This window comes from Triturus cristatus, chromosome 1_1 (assembly GCF_964204655.1).
Source record: "Triturus cristatus chromosome 1_1, aTriCri1.1, whole genome shotgun sequence".
Taxonomy (NCBI): domain Eukaryota; kingdom Metazoa; phylum Chordata; class Amphibia; order Caudata; family Salamandridae; genus Triturus; species Triturus cristatus.
This window is the reverse complement of record NC_140579.1, coordinates 1,121,361,596-1,121,379,877: the sequence shown is the minus strand read 5'-3', so window position 1 is coordinate 1,121,379,877 and position 18,282 is coordinate 1,121,361,596. Positions and strand designations below refer to the sequence as shown.

Below are 18,282 nucleotides of genomic sequence, written 5' to 3'. Positions count from 1 at the left end.
GAAGGTCACAGCCAGCAGGGCCAGCAGAAGCAGAACTGGCAGTACCAACCTCGGGGCCAGTCCTTTCGCGGGAGGGGAAACGGACGTGGACAGAGAAGAAGAGGGGGAGACCAACCCTCATCAAAGTGACTTCCATCGAAAGAAGAGGCTCACCCTCAGGATACCCCAGGGGGTGAAGCGCATAGTGAACACAGTAGGGGGGTTCACAAACCAAACGCCTACGAGCATGCAACACCAGTAGGCGGAAGACTAAAAGTTTACCTTCAACAATGGCAAAAAATAACATCAGACAAATGGATTCTGAACGTCATACAGTACGGGTACTGTATAGAGCTAGACAAAAGACCTCCAGACAAGAAACCAAAAAGAAGGCAACGCTCCGGGCAGGAGCTTGCTCAACTCAAAAAGGAGACTCTGCAACTGCTCCAAAAGAAGGCCATAGAACCGGTGCCATACAGAGAAAGGAACAAGGGAGTGTACTCAAACTACTTCCTGGTCCCAAAGGTGGACGAAACACTAAGACCCATCCTGAATCTACGGTTCCTAAACAGATCCATAAAAACTCAGAGATTCAAAAACCTGGTAAGGTTCACCATCAACGAGGATCACTACCAATTCACAACCCCGGCATTCGGCCTCAAGTCCGCGCCAAGGGTGTTCACAAAATGCCTGGCAGCGGTAGCAGCATACCTACGGAGGGAAGGGATCCATGTATACCCTTACCTGGACGACTGGCTAATCAAAGCAAGTACTCGCGACAAGTGCGAGGAACACGCAGAAATAGTGACAAATACACTAACAAGTCTAGGGTTCTCGATTCACTGGGGGAAATCCTCAATGGAACCAGAACAGGTGAAGATCTTCCTGGGGGCACAGATCAACACCATAAACAACACAGTCATGCCCAGCAACAGGAGAACAGAAGCCCTGCTGAAGGAGACACGTCTCTACCAGAAGGGGCGAGCTCTGACAGTGAGAACGGCGAGCAAGATCATGGGGATGATGGCGTCCTGCATACACCTAGTCCACAATGTACGCCTACACATGAGACCATTCCAAGAATGGCTGCAACCACAATGGTCACAAGCAAACGGAACTTGGGAGGATCTAGTGGTTGTAACGCACGCAGTGCAGGAAGAGAACATGGTGGAACAGGGAAAACATCACAACAGGGAAACCCTTGACACCTCCAAACCCAACTGTGACCATCACCACAGACGCATCCCAGAGGGGATGGGGTGCACACATGAACAAGCTCAGAGTGAGAGGTCTGTGGACGCCAACGGATGCGGTCAAACACATCAACTACCTGGAATTGAAGACCGTACTGCTAGCCCTGAAGGCTTTCCAGAGGCAGCTGTACAACCAAAGAGTGTTGATACAAACAGACAATACTACAACGATGTTCTACATCAACAAGCAGGGAGGAACGCAATCGTTCCCCCTATCCAAACTGGCTCAGGAGATCTGGAGATGGGCAATCCCACTGAAAATAGACCTGCTGGCCATACACCTTCCAGGGAAGGACAATGTGGAAGCGGACTGGCTCAGCAGGCAGACTTCAGCATCCCACGAGTGGGAGCTCAATGGATGGGAAACGCAAAAACTATTCAGAAGGTGGGGGAAACCTACAATAGACCTATTTGCAACACGCCAGAATGCAAAATGCCAAAACTTCGCATCCAGACAACCAGAAAAACAATCCCAGGGGAATGCCCTATGGATAAGCTGGTCAAAAACATTTGCCTACGCTTTTTCACCAATACCACTGATGCACAGGGTACTCAACAAATGCAGGACAAGCAACATGACGCTGATCCTAGTAGCACCACAGTGGGCAAGACAAACATGGTACTCTCAGATAGTGGAGATGGCAGAGGGCCACCCACACAAATTCAAAAAAATCAAAGACTTACTCTCCATGCAGAACGGAGAGGTTCTACACCCAGAGCCAGAGAGCCTCAGTCTAGCGGCTTGGCTCCTGAGGACCTAGAGTTTGCACACCTTAAGCTACCTCAAAGCACTATGCGAGTGCTGCGTGAAGCTAGGAGGCCAACAACACGGAAATGCTATGGAGATAAATGGAAAAGGTTTACTATTTGGTGCACCAGAAATAAACTGCAAAACAAAATGACCAAGGAATCAACGGTGCTTAGATACCTCACACACCTACTAAAATCTAATCTATGCTCGTCGTCACTAAGAGTCCACCTAGCGGCGATTGTAGCGTACACACGAGGGGAGACGGGAGGAAGTTTCTTTACCTCTCGGGTAGTAAAGAGATTCCTCGAGGGAGCTAAAAGATTAGCACCACCTAAAAAAATGCCGCCGCCGGCATGGAACCTCAATTTAGTCCTGACTGAACTCATGAAGGCGCCCTTTGAGCCCATACACAAAGCCTCTCTACAAATGCTGAGCATGAAAACAGCCTTCCTGGTAGCAATAACATCGCTACGCAGGGTAAGCGAACTGCAGGCGTTAACACTACAGGAGCCCTACATACAGATCCACAAGGACAGAGTCGTCATGAGGACGGACCCACACTTCATGCCAAAGGTGGTGTCCGCTTTCCATATGAACCAGACCATTCAAATACCAAGTTTCTTCCAAAACCCGACAACGGGCGCAGAGAGGGCACTTCACACTCTCGACGCCAGAAGGGCGGTGATGCACTACATAGAGAGAACTAAGGAACACAGGAAAACAAAAGTTTTTCGTGTCATTCGCTACCAGTTTCCTGGGTAGACCAGTGACCAAGGGCACCATCGCACGATGGATCGCGCTAACAATACAATTCTGCCACAGGCAGGCAGGACAAGAACTATCGGAGGGGGCACAGGCACACTCCACAAGGAAGAAGGGGGCAACAATTGCCTTTCTGGCAAACACGCCCATTCAGGACATATGCCTGGCGGCAACCTGGGCTTCAGTACACACGTTCACTAAGCACTACTGCGTGGACATACAGATGAACAAGGAAGCACAAGTAGGACAGAAGGTGCTCCAACATATATTCAACGACCAACGCTCATCTTCCACCCAGCCGCCACAAAAATAGCAACTGCTACCAAGTCTATGCACAGCATAGTGAATCCAGAAAGATTCACGCTGCAAAACGAATAGTTTCTTACCTGTCGGTGTAGTTTTGCAGCTTGAAGATCTTTCTGGATTCACTAGCGGACCCACCCACCTCCGCCAGAAAGAGGAGGCAGGAGTGCAAGGTGGAATAACAAGTGAGGTTGAGAAGAATAAAATACTGAAAAGAGACTTGGAGAATAAACAAGACTAAAACCGCCTGGGGTTAAAAAAAAAAAAAAAAAAAGAAGACAAAATAACAAAACAAGGGAAAAAAGAACCCAAAGATGGCGCACCCAAGGTGGGACTTCCGCAGGAAGCGCGCTGACGTCACGAGAGGTACACCAAATGGTGGGACGTCGACGCCCACCTGGGCTACGTCAAAAAAAAAAAGAAAGACTACGAATCCGGACCCAACCACAAGATCGCGGAATAATGCACAGCATAGTGAATCCAGAAAGATCTTCAAGCTGCAAAACTACACCGACAGGTAAGAAACTATTCGATCTTCAGTGAGCACTGGTTGTCCACGTTCCTGGTTTCTGTGGTCAAATGTATTTACTGTATTTATCCACAATCGAAAGGCAGACGAGGTCATGACCTAGTTTTTGCACACTTTTAAAGACTAGGATCTGGCCTGCCTGACAGAAAATAGGCTATTTTGCAAAAAGTACTGTTGGCTGAATGACTGTTTGCAAAAAGATGAACAATTCTGCCGAAAATGAGGGGAAATTCTGCAGCAGCAAACTACTGAAAATAAAAGGCACAAAAGAAAATGTTTCCTTCTGAATGTCGCGCTGTCAAGAAAAAATAATAAAAGGGGATGTAAACTGTTTAGGAATACTACTCTACAAAGTAGAAAACTAAGTTCCTTTAACTTGTTGCTTTCCTAGACAGAAGGTGAACTAGGCTGCTAAAATTTACTGTACATTTTTTTCTTCGCTGAGTATGTGATGTCTATACACTCCGTGTTATTTATTAATCTGTCAGTAGGAAAAACATTTAAATTGATGTTCCCAGGTCTAAGCCTTTAAAGCAATGAATGTAAACGAAACCATTTGCTTTTAGCTCTATTTAAACCGTTTTTTTTAGTGTTCAAGGATCCTGTAGATGGGAGGAGATAGTCATTATTTAGAAGTATCCATAAATATGCCACGATGGAGGAACTTAGCTACAGGTAAGTAACTTTTTCTTCCTACCTCCTGTAGAAGGAAAACATCATGGGAGATCTGAAGGAGAGTGGTACTCCAGCAAAAGCTGACACAAGTTCTCCTTTCACATCTGTACCAGCGTATGCTTTATAACTTATGCTGACACTTTGCTGCCATTACAGCATTGAGGTAAGTACCAGTGGTTTGGTGTGGAAGTGCTGCATCCCCCACCTTTCCCCACCGATTGTCCAGCTCTTTTATTTGTTTCTGATGCTGTGCAGATGTCATAACCTTTTTTTTCCGTCTTAAACAGAGCAGTGCAGGTACCGACTCCGATAACCGAGCAGAGGGTGGCGGTGATGCCTTGCGGATGAAGCGCAAAAGTCCCCATGAAGGCAAGTTCCAATGAGAAGTCTGCCCTGTTCTCAAACTAGTTTGTGCCCATTTTCTGCACCACCCCCAAACAGATTTGTAGGTCAGCCTTTTGGAAAGTTGTACATCTTATGCCATAGTTTGGAGCATATAGTGTATATTCAAAGAGAACCTGCCACTGCATACCAGTAAGCCCCTCTCCCAAGCCAAATGGTCACATGTAAGGTATTGCATTACTTACTGTATTTTACATGTGCATATTTTACGGGATTTACCAAGTGCATACAGGTAACTCTGTTTAGTCATGTTGGTCACCTTTCCTTTTGTGAGCATTGCTGCTGTAAGGTTGAGGTGTCTTTTGAACCCATTCCTGAATTAGTTGAAGATGGGGGAATGGGTTCTCTCTCATGGGGATTTGTGTCACTCCCTTTGGATGACCTGTTCGGACACCACTGGGGCACACTTTAGTTGGGGTATGTTTAATTGAGATCGTTTGGGATGCGAAGAGTGAGTTTTCAATGTAAATTGACTACTGTGCTTGGATTGACTTTTGCCAATTTAAGAGGGTAAGGGGCATTGGATATTCCCTCCAGCTGTGTTCTGAAACAATTTTGCAACTTGTAGACCAAGCACAGGAGGTTGATGTGTGTTTGGGATGTATCTGTGGGATGCATATCAGTGCAGGTACCGATCTTCTGACCATCTACCTAATCTGTGTCCGCTGTGGGTGGTGCTTTGTTTGGCACAATGTTTTTACTTTACCTTGTGACAAAGTGCAGACTTGCTGCCTTGGTTAAGATGTGTTAGTGTGCTGTTTTTTTAAAAGTATTTATTTCAGCTCTGGGATACTAAGTAGATGTCCTGTTAGTAGACAATTATGAGATTAGCATGTCAAGGCAGGGAGCTTCAAAATGCACACTGCCTTTGATCTGCGAGCCTGGCTTCCCCCAGACCTGGAGGAGGCCACCCCCTGCCCTGAGGGACATTTGGCACCAGGACAGGCGGGAAATTCACTGTGCAAGAAGGCGTGTTGCACCTCCAGACTAGTCACACCCCTAGGGTGGGCTACCTAAAGTGAACACGAACATTAGTATTTCACCATCTTGGTTGTGGTGAGGAGATGCATGGGGTAATGTTTTCTCAAGGTGTTGGGGAAGCTTGAGGTGCGTTGGAGACTGTTTTTTCTGTTCATTGGGTGTATTGAGTTGTATTGCTGTGGTGGTTGTCATGTTGAATGTTCATTGTAGTTGATGTGTCTGATCATGCCATTCTTGAATTCGAGGACTTGTTGTGGCGTTGACGCTTTACATTAAGTTGGTACTTATTTTGATCTTAAATTTCTTGTAGAGTGGGTTTCACATTCAGTGCAGTATAGCATACTATCCATCATTTTCAATGGTCCCATGATACAGTGTGTTAGGAGGTAAAGAACAGTGAGAATTATTCTGTGAGGGATCTGAAAGAGATAAAGGGTATCCCTGGGTTAGGTGTGAAGAGGGTGTATAAGGTGTGATGCCATAGTGAGAGTCAATGGCCCTAATGGGATGAGGCAGAGTGTGTATGTTGGGAAGTGGAGCATTGAGGGACGAGGAGTATGGAAGTGTTGGTGGTGTGCTTGGGAGGTGAGTGGGGTATAAAGGAGGGGGGACAGAACAAGGGTTTGGAAGAAGTGGGTGGTTTATGGATAAAGTGAGAGATTGGGGAAGAAGGCAGATTAAAAGGAGGGGTGAGGAGCATGGACGTTTTAGGACTACATGATTGGAGGTACAATGGTACAATTATGATGGGCTGCTGCATCGTGCAGCTACACAGTTTATTTTGACTTGTGTGGCAGGAAGTGAAAGGTGTTTGGTTGCTAGAAAGACACGGAGATGGCTAGGTTTCAGTAAATTTAATATTGTTGCTTGTTGCCTGTGTGTGGTTGTGTGTTCATGTGTGGTGCTTGTGTACAGTATGAGGGTGAGTTCAGTGAAATGCAGAGTAGAGCAGTGTCTTGGCGGTGAGTAGTAGACGGGTATGGCCTTTGCTTTGAGGGCTGTGGCAGCATGCACATATTTCCTACCATAGCTGAATCTCCAACTCACTTTGCCACAAGTCCCAACCGTTATACTTTCTTCCCTATATATTCTATCTTATCTAATGCATTGTGCCAAGTACTCCACCCCCCTCCCCCCAAAAATGAGCTTAACTGCTTTGCTCCATTTGCAAACCTGCAGCTATTCAACTCATTGGAGAAGTAATATATGCACTACTAGTATATTAGGGGTGAGGCCTGTTAAATAGTCATTTGTACTGCGCGGGTATGACCGCTTATGTGAAAAGAGTGGTACATGTTCGGTATCCCTCCTAACAGGCCTTCACTTGGAAAGAGGAAATCAAGTTCCAAATAATTGACCTCTGATTTTGTGTCTGCAAAGTAGCTCATTAAGTTGTCATGATGTGAGAAAAGAGATCCAGCTGAGAGTTCTGAAAAGCGTTTTTCTGGGACAGCCATGTCCACCTCCTAATGCAGAATAGGAGATGATTAGAATAAAACTGAAATCCTTAACTTGGGAGAGCCGAACCCTGTGCCTTCAGCCTAATTTCAGGGCTTCAGTATCTCTCCTACCATACTATTAGGGTATTCCAGTTCTCCATGGGGCAAAGAATGCATGGCTTTACATATATGGATGTGGCTTGCCAAGGACAGGTTAGTGCAATACACTGGGTCTCAGTCATCTGTTTCTTGCCAGAAAGGAAGACATTCCTCCAATGAAATTTTCTCAGATGCAGGACTGTCTACAGTAGCGGTTTTATACCTAAACACACCTACACTTGCAGCCTGCCTGCCTGTCTTCTGCCAATACACAACTCAAGGGGTGGATAAACCAGGCCTGAGATACCCTAGCCCCTCTGAAGATAGCTACTAGTAGGCGGACCAAACCCTCCGCAACTTTGTTGTCAGAGACACTCAAGAAACAAAAAGATTGTGCAAGCGGTTAGAACGCACGTGGCACAAAGAGTATGATGAGCACCATAAAACGGTCTACCTTGAGGCCCTGAAAAATTATCATAAAGATCTTGGGCGCGCCTGTGCAAATTTCTATGCCCAAAAAATTGAACAATCTTAAAACTCGTGTAGCGAACTCTTCCAAGTCTTCAACTGAGCTTTGCGATCAGATCGCACAATCCTGCTTAGAAAAGATTAACAACATCTATACCTCTTTCCCTGAGAATGACAGGCCCTTTAGACTGATAACCCCTGCCTGTACCCCATCAGCTGTTTCAAGCAAGCTCCTCAATCTGAAACCTACCTCAGAGGATGAAACCAGCATCCTGATGCTGAAAGTTAAGTCCGGATCTCGTTTAGATCCTGCGTCCCGACAATTCACGAACAGGGTAGAGAAGCCATTGCACCAGTACTTACTGTGCTGCTCGGGCTTATTTCCCTAAAGGAGCCCACTTTAGATCCTTCGTTGCCCGAAAATCTCAGACCCATTTCGCTACTGCCTTTCTGTGCAAAAAATGCTGTGAAATGTGTTAATCGACAACTTATGCAGTTTGTAGAGGATAAGGATCTTGTCAATGAGACACAATCTGGGTTTAAACCTTCTTTCAGTACAGAATCTGCATTGTTACTTGCGTCTGAATCTATCCGCAAAATAGCAGACGATTGGTCATAAGACGGATCATGTCATGCTTGACTTGAGTACCGCCTTTGACACGGTCTTTCATGGTATGCTATTAGATAGGTTACACCGTGCAGGGGTGGGGGGCACTGCTCTGGGTTGGCTGGCTAATTTTTGGGTGGATTGCACCTTCCAACTCACCCTGTAATCTTTTGTTTCGACCACTCAACAATTGAAACAGGGCGTGCCAAAGGGCTCAGCGTTGAGCCCGTCCCTCTTGAACCTGTATATGCACCCCCTGGCGGACCTTTTGGAAAATCATGGGGTGCAGACAGTGTCATATGCAGATGATACACAGCTGATCCTTACCTTGGCCCAGGTCAACGGCCAAGTGGCAGAGTATTTTAAGCTATGTCTAGCTGACCTGGCAAATTGGATGAAAAACAGCTGCCTTAGATTAAATGCCAGTTCCTGTGGACTCATAAAAAATGATTCAAGCAATATAATTTGCACAATCGCAATAAAAAGAGGGTAGAATAATGTCAGAGGGAAAGGAACCACCAACACATTTGTACAATTATGACTTGTTTTATAAACACAACAGACTTATATACATTGTTTAAATTTACGATAGAACAGATATTTGTGCACTGTGTCCCAAAGTGAAAAACGGAACCTAATCGTAAGTGACAGGGTGTATATTTATATACAAGGTTTCCATAAATCTTTAAAAGGCGACCATTCTTGTATAATTTCTTTGTAAACAGCAACTGTATATAATAATACGCGCTGGGCAATGGTTCTCTCTTTCAGCTTGTTGACAGCGTTTCGACCCTCTATCAGTACGGGGTCTCCTCAGGACTAGTTTTGCAGGGACATCTGGATTGCTTAATGCGCAGCCTTGTGAACTAGTGATGTGCCACAAGTGAGAAGTGAAAGGGTATTACTCACAAGAGGACCCGTCCAGGTAATCAGTGTGAGGAAAGGCTGGCAGTCAGGGTTACGGTTTGGCTGACCGGCTCTTTACATCAACTCGCTATAGCCATAGCGGTATGGTTAATCCCTGGTAAATTCTGGAAACAGTGACACTGCACTGTCGGTCTGGATGATATTCTGTGCGCGATGAATCACAGCATCTGTATTCCCAAACTGCACGAGTCAGCTACAAGGATGGTACAATGACCTAGCTAAAACGTTGTTATTCAACCATAGCACCCAACAGTGAATGACTTACAGTTTAGTTTCGTAGTGTCTTAATTCTGTTTTGTACTTTGATGTGCTTACCCATTTTCTTTTGTTCTAGACTTTAAACGTTTTCTCCAATTGACAACCTCCTCCCTCTTGTTGTATTGATATAGCACCAATAAGCTGTCATAAATGAGCACTATAGTAAGATTAACATAATGTTAGACCTACCTCTTTTGTCTGATTATTCAGCTTGCCAGTACTACCAGATATGTTGGCTGCATTTCACATAAACCAAGATGCCATTCTAAAGGACTTGTTGGTCTTGGTGGTACCTGTAGGAAAGTGCCCCTTTTTGAATTTGTCACCCCCCACTTTTTGCCCGGTATCTGATGCAATTTTGACAAAAGTGCACTGGGTTCCTGCTATCGAGGTCCCCAGTGCCAAATCTCTTTCCCTAAAACTGTAAAATTGTTCTCACAATTGGCAATATCTTTAGCACACCTTGTAAGTCCCTAGTAGTACCCAGATACTAAAGAGTGTCTCCAAGGGCTACAGCATGTATTGTGCCACCCTAAGAGACCCCTCAGCCCCAACATGTAGACTGCCATTTGCAGGCTGCGTTCCAGGGTGCTAGAAAAGTGAAGACTTGACATGGCACACCTCCTGTGTACCATGCCTGCAGACACTGTATGCAGTATAGGTAAGCCACCCCTATAGCAGACCTTACAACCCTAACACAGGGTGCACTATACTACTTGCTTGGACATATCCACATGAACAGATATGCCTCTGTGATGTCCAAGTCGATTCTTGGATATTGGAAGTGGACAGGAAAGCCTTTTTGAGTACATGTGCTGGACACTGGTGTTTGAGTTCCCCAGATACATGATGGCTTCACATCTCCTATTAATTAGCCCACACCGATTCCAGTGATGGATTTATTAATAGAGGAACCCAGAGAACACCTTAGAGGTGTCCCCTCAAAACCTACCGACTACCTGTGTTCTGTGTTCTGGTTGACTGGTGCAGACCAGCCTGCCACCATAGACCGGTTTCTGACACCCCTGCAGGTGAGAACGAGTGCTCTCTGAGGACAGAAACAGTACCTGCTCCGGCTGGAGGTGATGTCACCTCTTCAGAGCAGGATAGCTAAGTAATCAGCATTTCTGATGGATACACCTGCCTCTGGATGTCTCACCTTTTGAATTACCTTTGCGCCAGCATTCCATGGAAACCTTTTTCCATAGCTCTCCCACGTCGACGAGGACGTCACAATAGCATGACTCCGCTCGCGATGCCGTATGATGTCATCGGAGCCATAAGACCACCTTGTTGACGTCCGTTCCCTTTTTTCCACGCCGTTGACTCGTAACGTTTTTTTCTAGGTCTCTCCATTTCTTAGTAGTCTACTTTGTTGCAGTTGTCCAGAAACAGTTTCTTCAATAATGGCTACTTGGAGGAAGCCTGGCTTTAATCCCTGTAAAGAATGTGGGGGCCATATGTCGATTACAGACCCCCACGAAGACGGTCTTTGGTGTTTGTCGTCGGACCACGACGTTGGAGAGTGTTCTTCGTGCCGTTAGATGAATTTGAAGGTACTTAAGGAAAGGCAGGCGAATGTGTTCATGGCCCAAGCGAAGGAGACGAGGGGTCGGAAAAGGACCAAGTCTAAGTCGCAGACTCCGCACTCCTCGGTCATCTAAGAAGCATAAGAAAAAGGCGACACCGGTCCAAGCATCTTTCCTCGAAGGAAAAGTTATCTTAGTCTGTGTCCCCAGTCCGACATCATCGTAGGAAGGATGATGTCTCTCCTTCACCGCAGGCGTCTCCTGTGCACTTTCCGGCACTGACTGGCTTTCCGACTCCGAGGGACTCGCCGTCCCCAGATCCGGCGTCTCCGGCGCCATAAAAAGAGCCCATTCTTCAACCTCGTTCTGTCTCAGGCCAGACGGTCCCAGATCCATTTCCACCTTTCCCGGCTCCGAGTACAGATCTGTCACATTTTCTTAATGCGATGTATGGCATGTTTGCCAGGGCGGCTAACCCATCCGGAGCACCAGCTGACTCCGTGGGTCCGCTTTCTTATAATTTGTGCGTGCCCCAGCATTATTCCCAGGCTCTGTTCATGCCAATAACTCAGTCATGGCCTCTTCTGAACGCCGAGGTTCTTGAAACCAATGCCTTCTCAGGAGGGAAGGATGGACTATTCTCCGGTGCCGTTTGACTCCGTTCTGGCACCGTCTCGGCTTCGATCTGCGCCACTGACTGCTTCTGAAGGTCCTCCGTTGACGCCGGCTTCGATGTCTCCGGCTCCGCGTTTGGTGCTGCCGAAGCGAGAGGCTCAGGAATCCTGGAAGAGGAGGGGTTTCAGGAGCAGGCTGAGGAGGGGGAAATATTAGACTCCATGGATTATTTTGCAGGACTGCGAGAACCCAATGGGCTTGTGTTTTGACCTGAGTGGGAGCTCTCCTCTCCAAAATCTCTTCCCTCTCAGGATGTGGCCTCATACCATTCGGTCATTAGAAAGGCTGCTGACATTCTGGACTTAGTTACCAACGGCAGAGGTCAAATCTAATATTTAAGGTGCTGCACTCTCCTTCTGCGATGGAGCCTTTGCTTCTTTTCAATTAGGCTCTGACAGATACGATTTTGGATGTATGGCAGAAGCCAATGTCTGCCCCTGCTGTTTCATGGTCAGTGACAAGGCGCAATAAGGTTGCCCAGGGGATCTGGCATTTTTTACATCGCACCCCTCATCTGAGAGCCTTGTGGTCCGAGCATCTTGTTACTCAAAACAATCTGCTGGTTCTTTTCCTTCTACTCTGGGGGATAGGCACTCCAAGAAGTTGGAGCAATCCGCAGATAAGGGGTTCTCGTCGGCCAGCATTGCCTTGAAATCGATCAATTCCACTTGTTTGATGAGGCGTTATATCCATGCATTGATGGATTCGGCCAAGGATACCTAAATTGCCAGAGTATGTCCAGGGTCACTTCGCCAAGTAGTTGTCGGACAAGCAGGCTGCAGCCCGTCCGGTCATCCAGTCCGGCTTTTTTACAGCTTACTCAGTTGCCAGGGTGATGGGCTCTTCGGTGGTTACTAGGAGACATACCTGGTTGAGAGGGTCCGCATTCTCTCCTGATGTCCAGGCCACATTGTTGGACCTTCCCTTTGAGAGATCAAGGCTTTTTGGAACCAAGGCTGATTATGCTTTACAGCTGTTTAAGGATAGCAGGGCTACTGCTAGGTCCTTAGGCTTGCAATCAGAGCCTATGGGCTTGGTGTCTGGAAGTTCCGGGGCTTTGGGAAGGCGGCTCCTATTTGTGGCCAACAGCAGCAACAGAACCGTCTGTATCTGTCATACAGAGGGACAGGAAGAGGTCATCTGCGAAGGGCTGCTAACCAACAGGTCTCCTCCTTTTCCTCCCATACCCCACCACTGGTTCTACAGGAAAGCAGCTCTAGATCCTCCATCTTGGAGCATGTTGGTCCTGTGGGAGGTAAGGTGTCCCATTTTTTACAAAATTGGAAATCTTTTCGTCAGATCTTTGGGTTTTGAATCTTGTAGAAAATGGGTACGCCCTTCCCTTCCGTAAGTTTCCCCCTCCTTACCCTCCTCGCCAGGGCTGGTAATCGGGGACCATCTGATGCTTTTGCAACAAGAGGTCCAATCCCTGTTACAAAAAGGTACGATAGAGATTTGTTCCGGAGCAGGAAAGGGGTCAGGTATACTACTCCCAGTGTTTCCTGATCCCCCAAGAAGGACTGCCGTTTGCGGCCGATCCTAGACCTCAGGGTCTTTAATTTTTACATCAAACAGGAGAAGTTCAAGATGTGTAATTTAGCTCAGGTTCTTCTGGCGCTGCAGCAGGAAGATTGGATGGTGTCGATGTATTAGCAGGATGTGTATTTTCACATTCCCTTCCTGAAGTAGAGTCAGAAGTATCTCCGTTTTACGGTGGGATCTCAACATTATCAGTTTGCGGTCCTTCCGTTCGGTCTTACTTTCGCACCTCGGGTCTTCACAAAGGTGATGGTGGTGGCAGCTTATCTCGGAAGGTTGGGGATGTCTGTATACCCCTATTTAGACGACTGGCTGCTCAAAACAATGTCACCAGAGATGGTCCTGCATCATCTGCATGTAACAGCACGGCTGTTGCTTGACTTGGGTTTTTCGATAAATGTGCCCAAATCTCACCTAGTCAGACCCTCCGGTTTTCCGTGATTTTGTGTTTCGCAAAATAATCGCGAAATCAGCTGAAGGGCACGATGACTGCGATATTGATGTTTTTGGCCACAAAAAAGGTCTCTGGCAGGCAGCAAAAAAGATGATGACATCCTATTGGCTGTACATACCCACGTCACTACATAGGCGCGTACAGCCGTAATAGATGCCTGTTTACTCCTTCGGCATTAAGGCATCTGTGTGCTTGCACTTTAGATGAAGAGGCAAGTCTCCGAGAAAGCCGGGAAATGTTTGCCTTTCCGCTTCCGGAAGTGCTCTTTCCTTGTGAAATAGTTCTGTAAAGCATAGTACAATACAAGTACCCCTGAGAACACTGGGTGTAGAACAAGAAAATAGCAACAACAGTTTTCCTTATAACAACTGCTCATAGATTTCTCACTCCTGAAAAATGAAACTAAGTGTTTGTGTTCTGAAAATCTTCGATCAAATGTATTAAAGCACACAGGCTACCCTCATAAGCAATTTCTAGGTTTACCTGCCAGGATATAAAATAACCATGTCATTTTAGAGACTTGGGAAAGGCAGCAAACTGTGTGTGTTGAAGAACACTGATTAGTTGGAAACAACTGCTAACAGCGGCTGAAGTAAAAGGCTCACTGTCCAAATAGCCATTTCTTCATTTGAATGCGCACACATCAAGATTCCCTCAAGAACAGATAGGGTTCTCTTGTAGGGGATTTCCGTGTATAGTCGTAATCATGTGCGTGGACCCCAGAGCACGTCATTAGATATATCTTCTTAAGTTGTCATCTTCTGCCTTTCTTCAGGAAGGCCTGTATGGACGCTCAAGAGATAAAAAGACAATAACGCAGCCTAAGAAACTAGGCTACACTGGCCATTTCTTCATCTTGAAGTGAAAAAGATAGTCAGTTTAACTTTAAGTTTAGTAATTTACTGAGTTTTACACATAGAAAACTCTCCTTCACAAAACTCCTTTTTCATGATAGAGATGAAAGGAATGGATAGAGAAGCCCCCATATGCTGCCATTATGTGTCCTCAAATGGGTACCGTGCCTTTAAGAGTCCCCAGAGACCCCCGGTATCCCATGTGGCACAGCCAGAGGCATTTACTTTCAGTTCTTTTTTCCGGCTCCTGCTAGCAGGACCCTGGAGCATTGAGCTCTACCTTTTTTGGTATTTCATAAAAATTAGTGATTATTTCTGGACTTTTAGCAGTTTCATTCGACGTCTTTGGCCTTTAGCTAACTACTGCTGTAGCTTTTTGGCAGTATTTCTGCTGTTTTCTTGTCAAAATGCCATCTCTATTTGACAAGTGCCCTGAAAGCGGTAGGAAGAAGGTCAAATCGGATTCCCACAGAGTCTGTATACTGTGTTCGTCTGTGTCCCATGTTCCTGACACCTGTGCCATTTGTAAGACCTTTTCCAGGCGCACCCTGCGTAACAGGGAGAAGATTCGGCTCCAAGGCATGGAGCAGAGGAGACAGAAGGCAGCTTCTTCAGCCTCTGGGAAAGGAGAGGGTAAGTCCTCTACCAAGTCCCATGCTTCGACCTCTGGGGGGCTCCCCAGTGGAAAAACGGCAACAAAATGACACCGTTCCCGGTCGACGTCTAGGACGACGACGTCGAGAGCAGGTATGACCACGATATGCTGTCCGTCGACCCAGGGCTCTGGGTCGAAGCGACGTCGACGATCAACATCGAGGAGAAGAGCGGCGAGATCGCCGTCGAGGGGTTCCCTGTGTTCGACTGTGACACAAGGAGCATCGCTGTCGAGGCATCATCAGCGTCGATCGGAGTCTCACAAGCGGCAGTCGCCGCCGAAGCGTCGTCGCTGATCACCATAGACGTCAATGCGAAGATCGACGTCGAGGAGGAAATCAACGTCTACAAGGTAGTAGACGTCAAGGAGAGGATCGAGGAGAAGGTCGACGTCGAGACGTTGATACCGGCGTTAGACGTCGAGGTCCCGTTCAGGGCCTCGCTCAGTGGTGAGCTTATCGTCATTGACAGGGACTTTGTGTTCCAGACTATGTTGAGCAGTGGATCGACGTCGAGGGGAACTGATGGAGTATCCAGGGTCCCTTCCTCACGGCCCGCTCGTAAAAGGAGGAGGTTGGTCTCTTCTCCCAGTTCGGAGTATTCACGTACCTACTCACCAACTAGGTCTCCTCCTGCTCCGCTTCCACCGGTGGTCCCACCAGGAATACCACAGCCAACACAGAGTCTGGGTCCTCCACCTCCAGCTACTCCTCTGCCTCCGCTTCTTCCAGCGATTCTTCCTCCACCACCGCCGCCTCCTCCAACTCGGCCTCAACCTAGGCCCGTGGCTCCTCAGCCCACGCGCCCTGTTGAACCTCGACGGCCAAGAACACGGTCTCGTTTGAGACATCGGTCACATAGACGCCACCAGTCTTCCACAATATCACGTTGTCGCCATTATGAGAGGTCTCGGTCCCCGCATACAAGGGAAACATCTTCCACGAGTACAGGGAGGTACTCTCCTACTCTCACGGACTCTCCCCCGCAAAGGGTGTCACCGGTTGATGATACTTCCAGGAGGTTCTGGTCAGAGGGGCTGCGAAACTCGGCATTCCCCTGTCTACCCCTGTGCAGCCGACCTTTGTGATATTTGAGACTCTGCAGAAGAGACAGACGTCGCTTTCGATGGTGCCGGATCTGGAGGAACCAGCTATGGAACTGTTCCTAACGCCGTCTTCTATAAAGTCTGCACCCTCAAGGTTGCAGAAGAAGTATCGTCCGCAAGATTCGGATCCTGCCTTACTCCGGCTCTGTGATAGTGGTGGCTGCACGGAAACAGCATGTTACGGCTCCGACTTCCACGGTGCCCCCGGATAAAAAGAGCCGTAAGCTGGATTCAGTGGGCAGAAAGGCTTGTAACACTGCGGCGACTTCCATGAAGGCAGCCAACTCTACGGCCTTGCTGGGCCGTTACGATAGATCATTGTGGGAGTCCCTTCATCAATTTGTGGATCTCATACCCAGGGACAAGAGGGAGGACTTCCAGGAGATTGTGAATGAGGGCCTGATGGTCTCTAACCAAGTCATCAGCGCTGCAGCGGATACTTCACTTCTGGCAGTCCACGGTTATTGCCATGGTATCTCTCTACGACGTCATGCTTGGCTTCGTCTCCCATCGCTGAAGCCTGAGGCGACGCAGCGAATCTCCCGTTCTCTGGCACAACTCTTTGGTTCCCATGCGGACGACGAGATGGCCCGCATGAAGACCGAAATGGAGACGTTGAAGGCTGTAGGTTTGGAGAAACCTAAAGAACCACGTAATACCATCCGTCCTTTCCAGCGGCGTTATTCCTCTCAGAGGTTCCAACGATCTCAGGGTCGTCAGTCCAACCAACAGCAGCAGTTCCAGCGATCTTTTTAGCCGTTTCAAAAACGCCAACGGCGAGGAAGATCTAACCAGCAGTCTGGGCAGGGGGACAAGGCTCCTGCTGGTCCGAAGCCCTGAAGGGTGTCTTCCCCCTCGTCCGTTGTCCACTCCGGTGGGGGAAGAAGTATTCAAGAACATCTGGCAGAGTGGCAGAAAATAACTCTGGACAATTGGGTGCTGAATATTGTTCGCAGTGGATACTCGATAAGTTTTATAAGCCCTCCCCCATCAATCCCTCCAACTCGATCAAGATACATGCTGCACGAGTTGCAGAAGGAGGCCAACACCCTCCTAGAGAAAAGGGCGGTAGAACCTGTCCCTCTAAAACAGAAAGGAACAGGGCTGTATTCACGGTTCTTTCTTGTTCGCAAGAAAGACCTGAAAGAGTTAAGACCCATTCTCGACTTGCGACAAGCCAACAAATGGGTTTGAAGAGAAACATTTTGGATGTTGTCCTTGCATCAGATCTACCCTCAACTTCATCAGGCAGACTGGCTATGGGCAATAGATCTGCAGGACGCATACTTTCATGTGCCCATAGCGAGGAAACATCGCAAGTTCCTGCGTTTCACAGTGGGCAACAACCATTATCAATACTCCGTGCTGCCCTTTGGCCTGAAGTCAGCACCTCAGACTTTTTCCAAATGCATGGCAGTGGTGGCTGTGCATCTGAGGAGGAACAAAATATTTGTGTATCCATATCTGGACGATTGGTTAATCAAGGCAGCTATGTTTCAGGAAGCGCAACTGCATTTCAATCGGACTTCCAATCTCTTACTTAGTTTGGAACTTCACATCAACCTCACGAAGTCTGTCTCAACTCCTGTTCAGTGTCTTCAGTACCTAGGAGCTACTATCGACACATGCACTGCAAACGTGTGTCCTTCGGAGGAGAGACGCTTATCAATACTTCGGAAGGCTCAAACTCTTATGATCATGCCCGCACCAACGGTGAGGAAAGTATCATCTCTCCAGGTCTCAATGGCGTCCTGCATCTTCCTCACTCAGAATGCACGCCTCCATGTGAGACCCCTGCAGGAATGTCTCGAGGATCAGTGAGACCAAACCATGGGGGACTGGGAAGACAGGATTCAATTGTCGCAACAGGCTCATCAGTCCATCCGATGGTGGTGTTCTCCATGCAATCTCCTCCGGGGGATTCCCTTCCACAAGAAGATACCCACACAAACAATAGTAACGGATGCTTCTCTCCACGGATGGGGTGCGCATTTCGACCACCTACAGATACAGGGCGATGGACTCTGAAAGAAACCAAG

The 18,282-nt window shown here is 47.5% G+C and overlaps 1 protein-coding gene across 8 annotated transcripts in view; it reads left to right on the top strand.

Moving 5' to 3' along the window:
- The window catches only part of MDM4 (MDM4 regulator of p53), a 554,746-nt gene that overhangs the window by 269,056 nt on the left and 267,408 nt on the right, over positions 1 to 18,282 (top strand). For all 8 annotated transcript variants that reach the window (XM_085651207.1, XM_085651206.1, XM_085651198.1 and 5 more), the window contains one exon: positions 4,540 to 4,621. In XM_085651207.1, the coding sequence (XP_085507333.1) occupies positions 4,540 to 4,621 (82 nt within the window). The remainder of the gene's footprint in view (positions 1 to 4,539; positions 4,622 to 18,282) is intronic.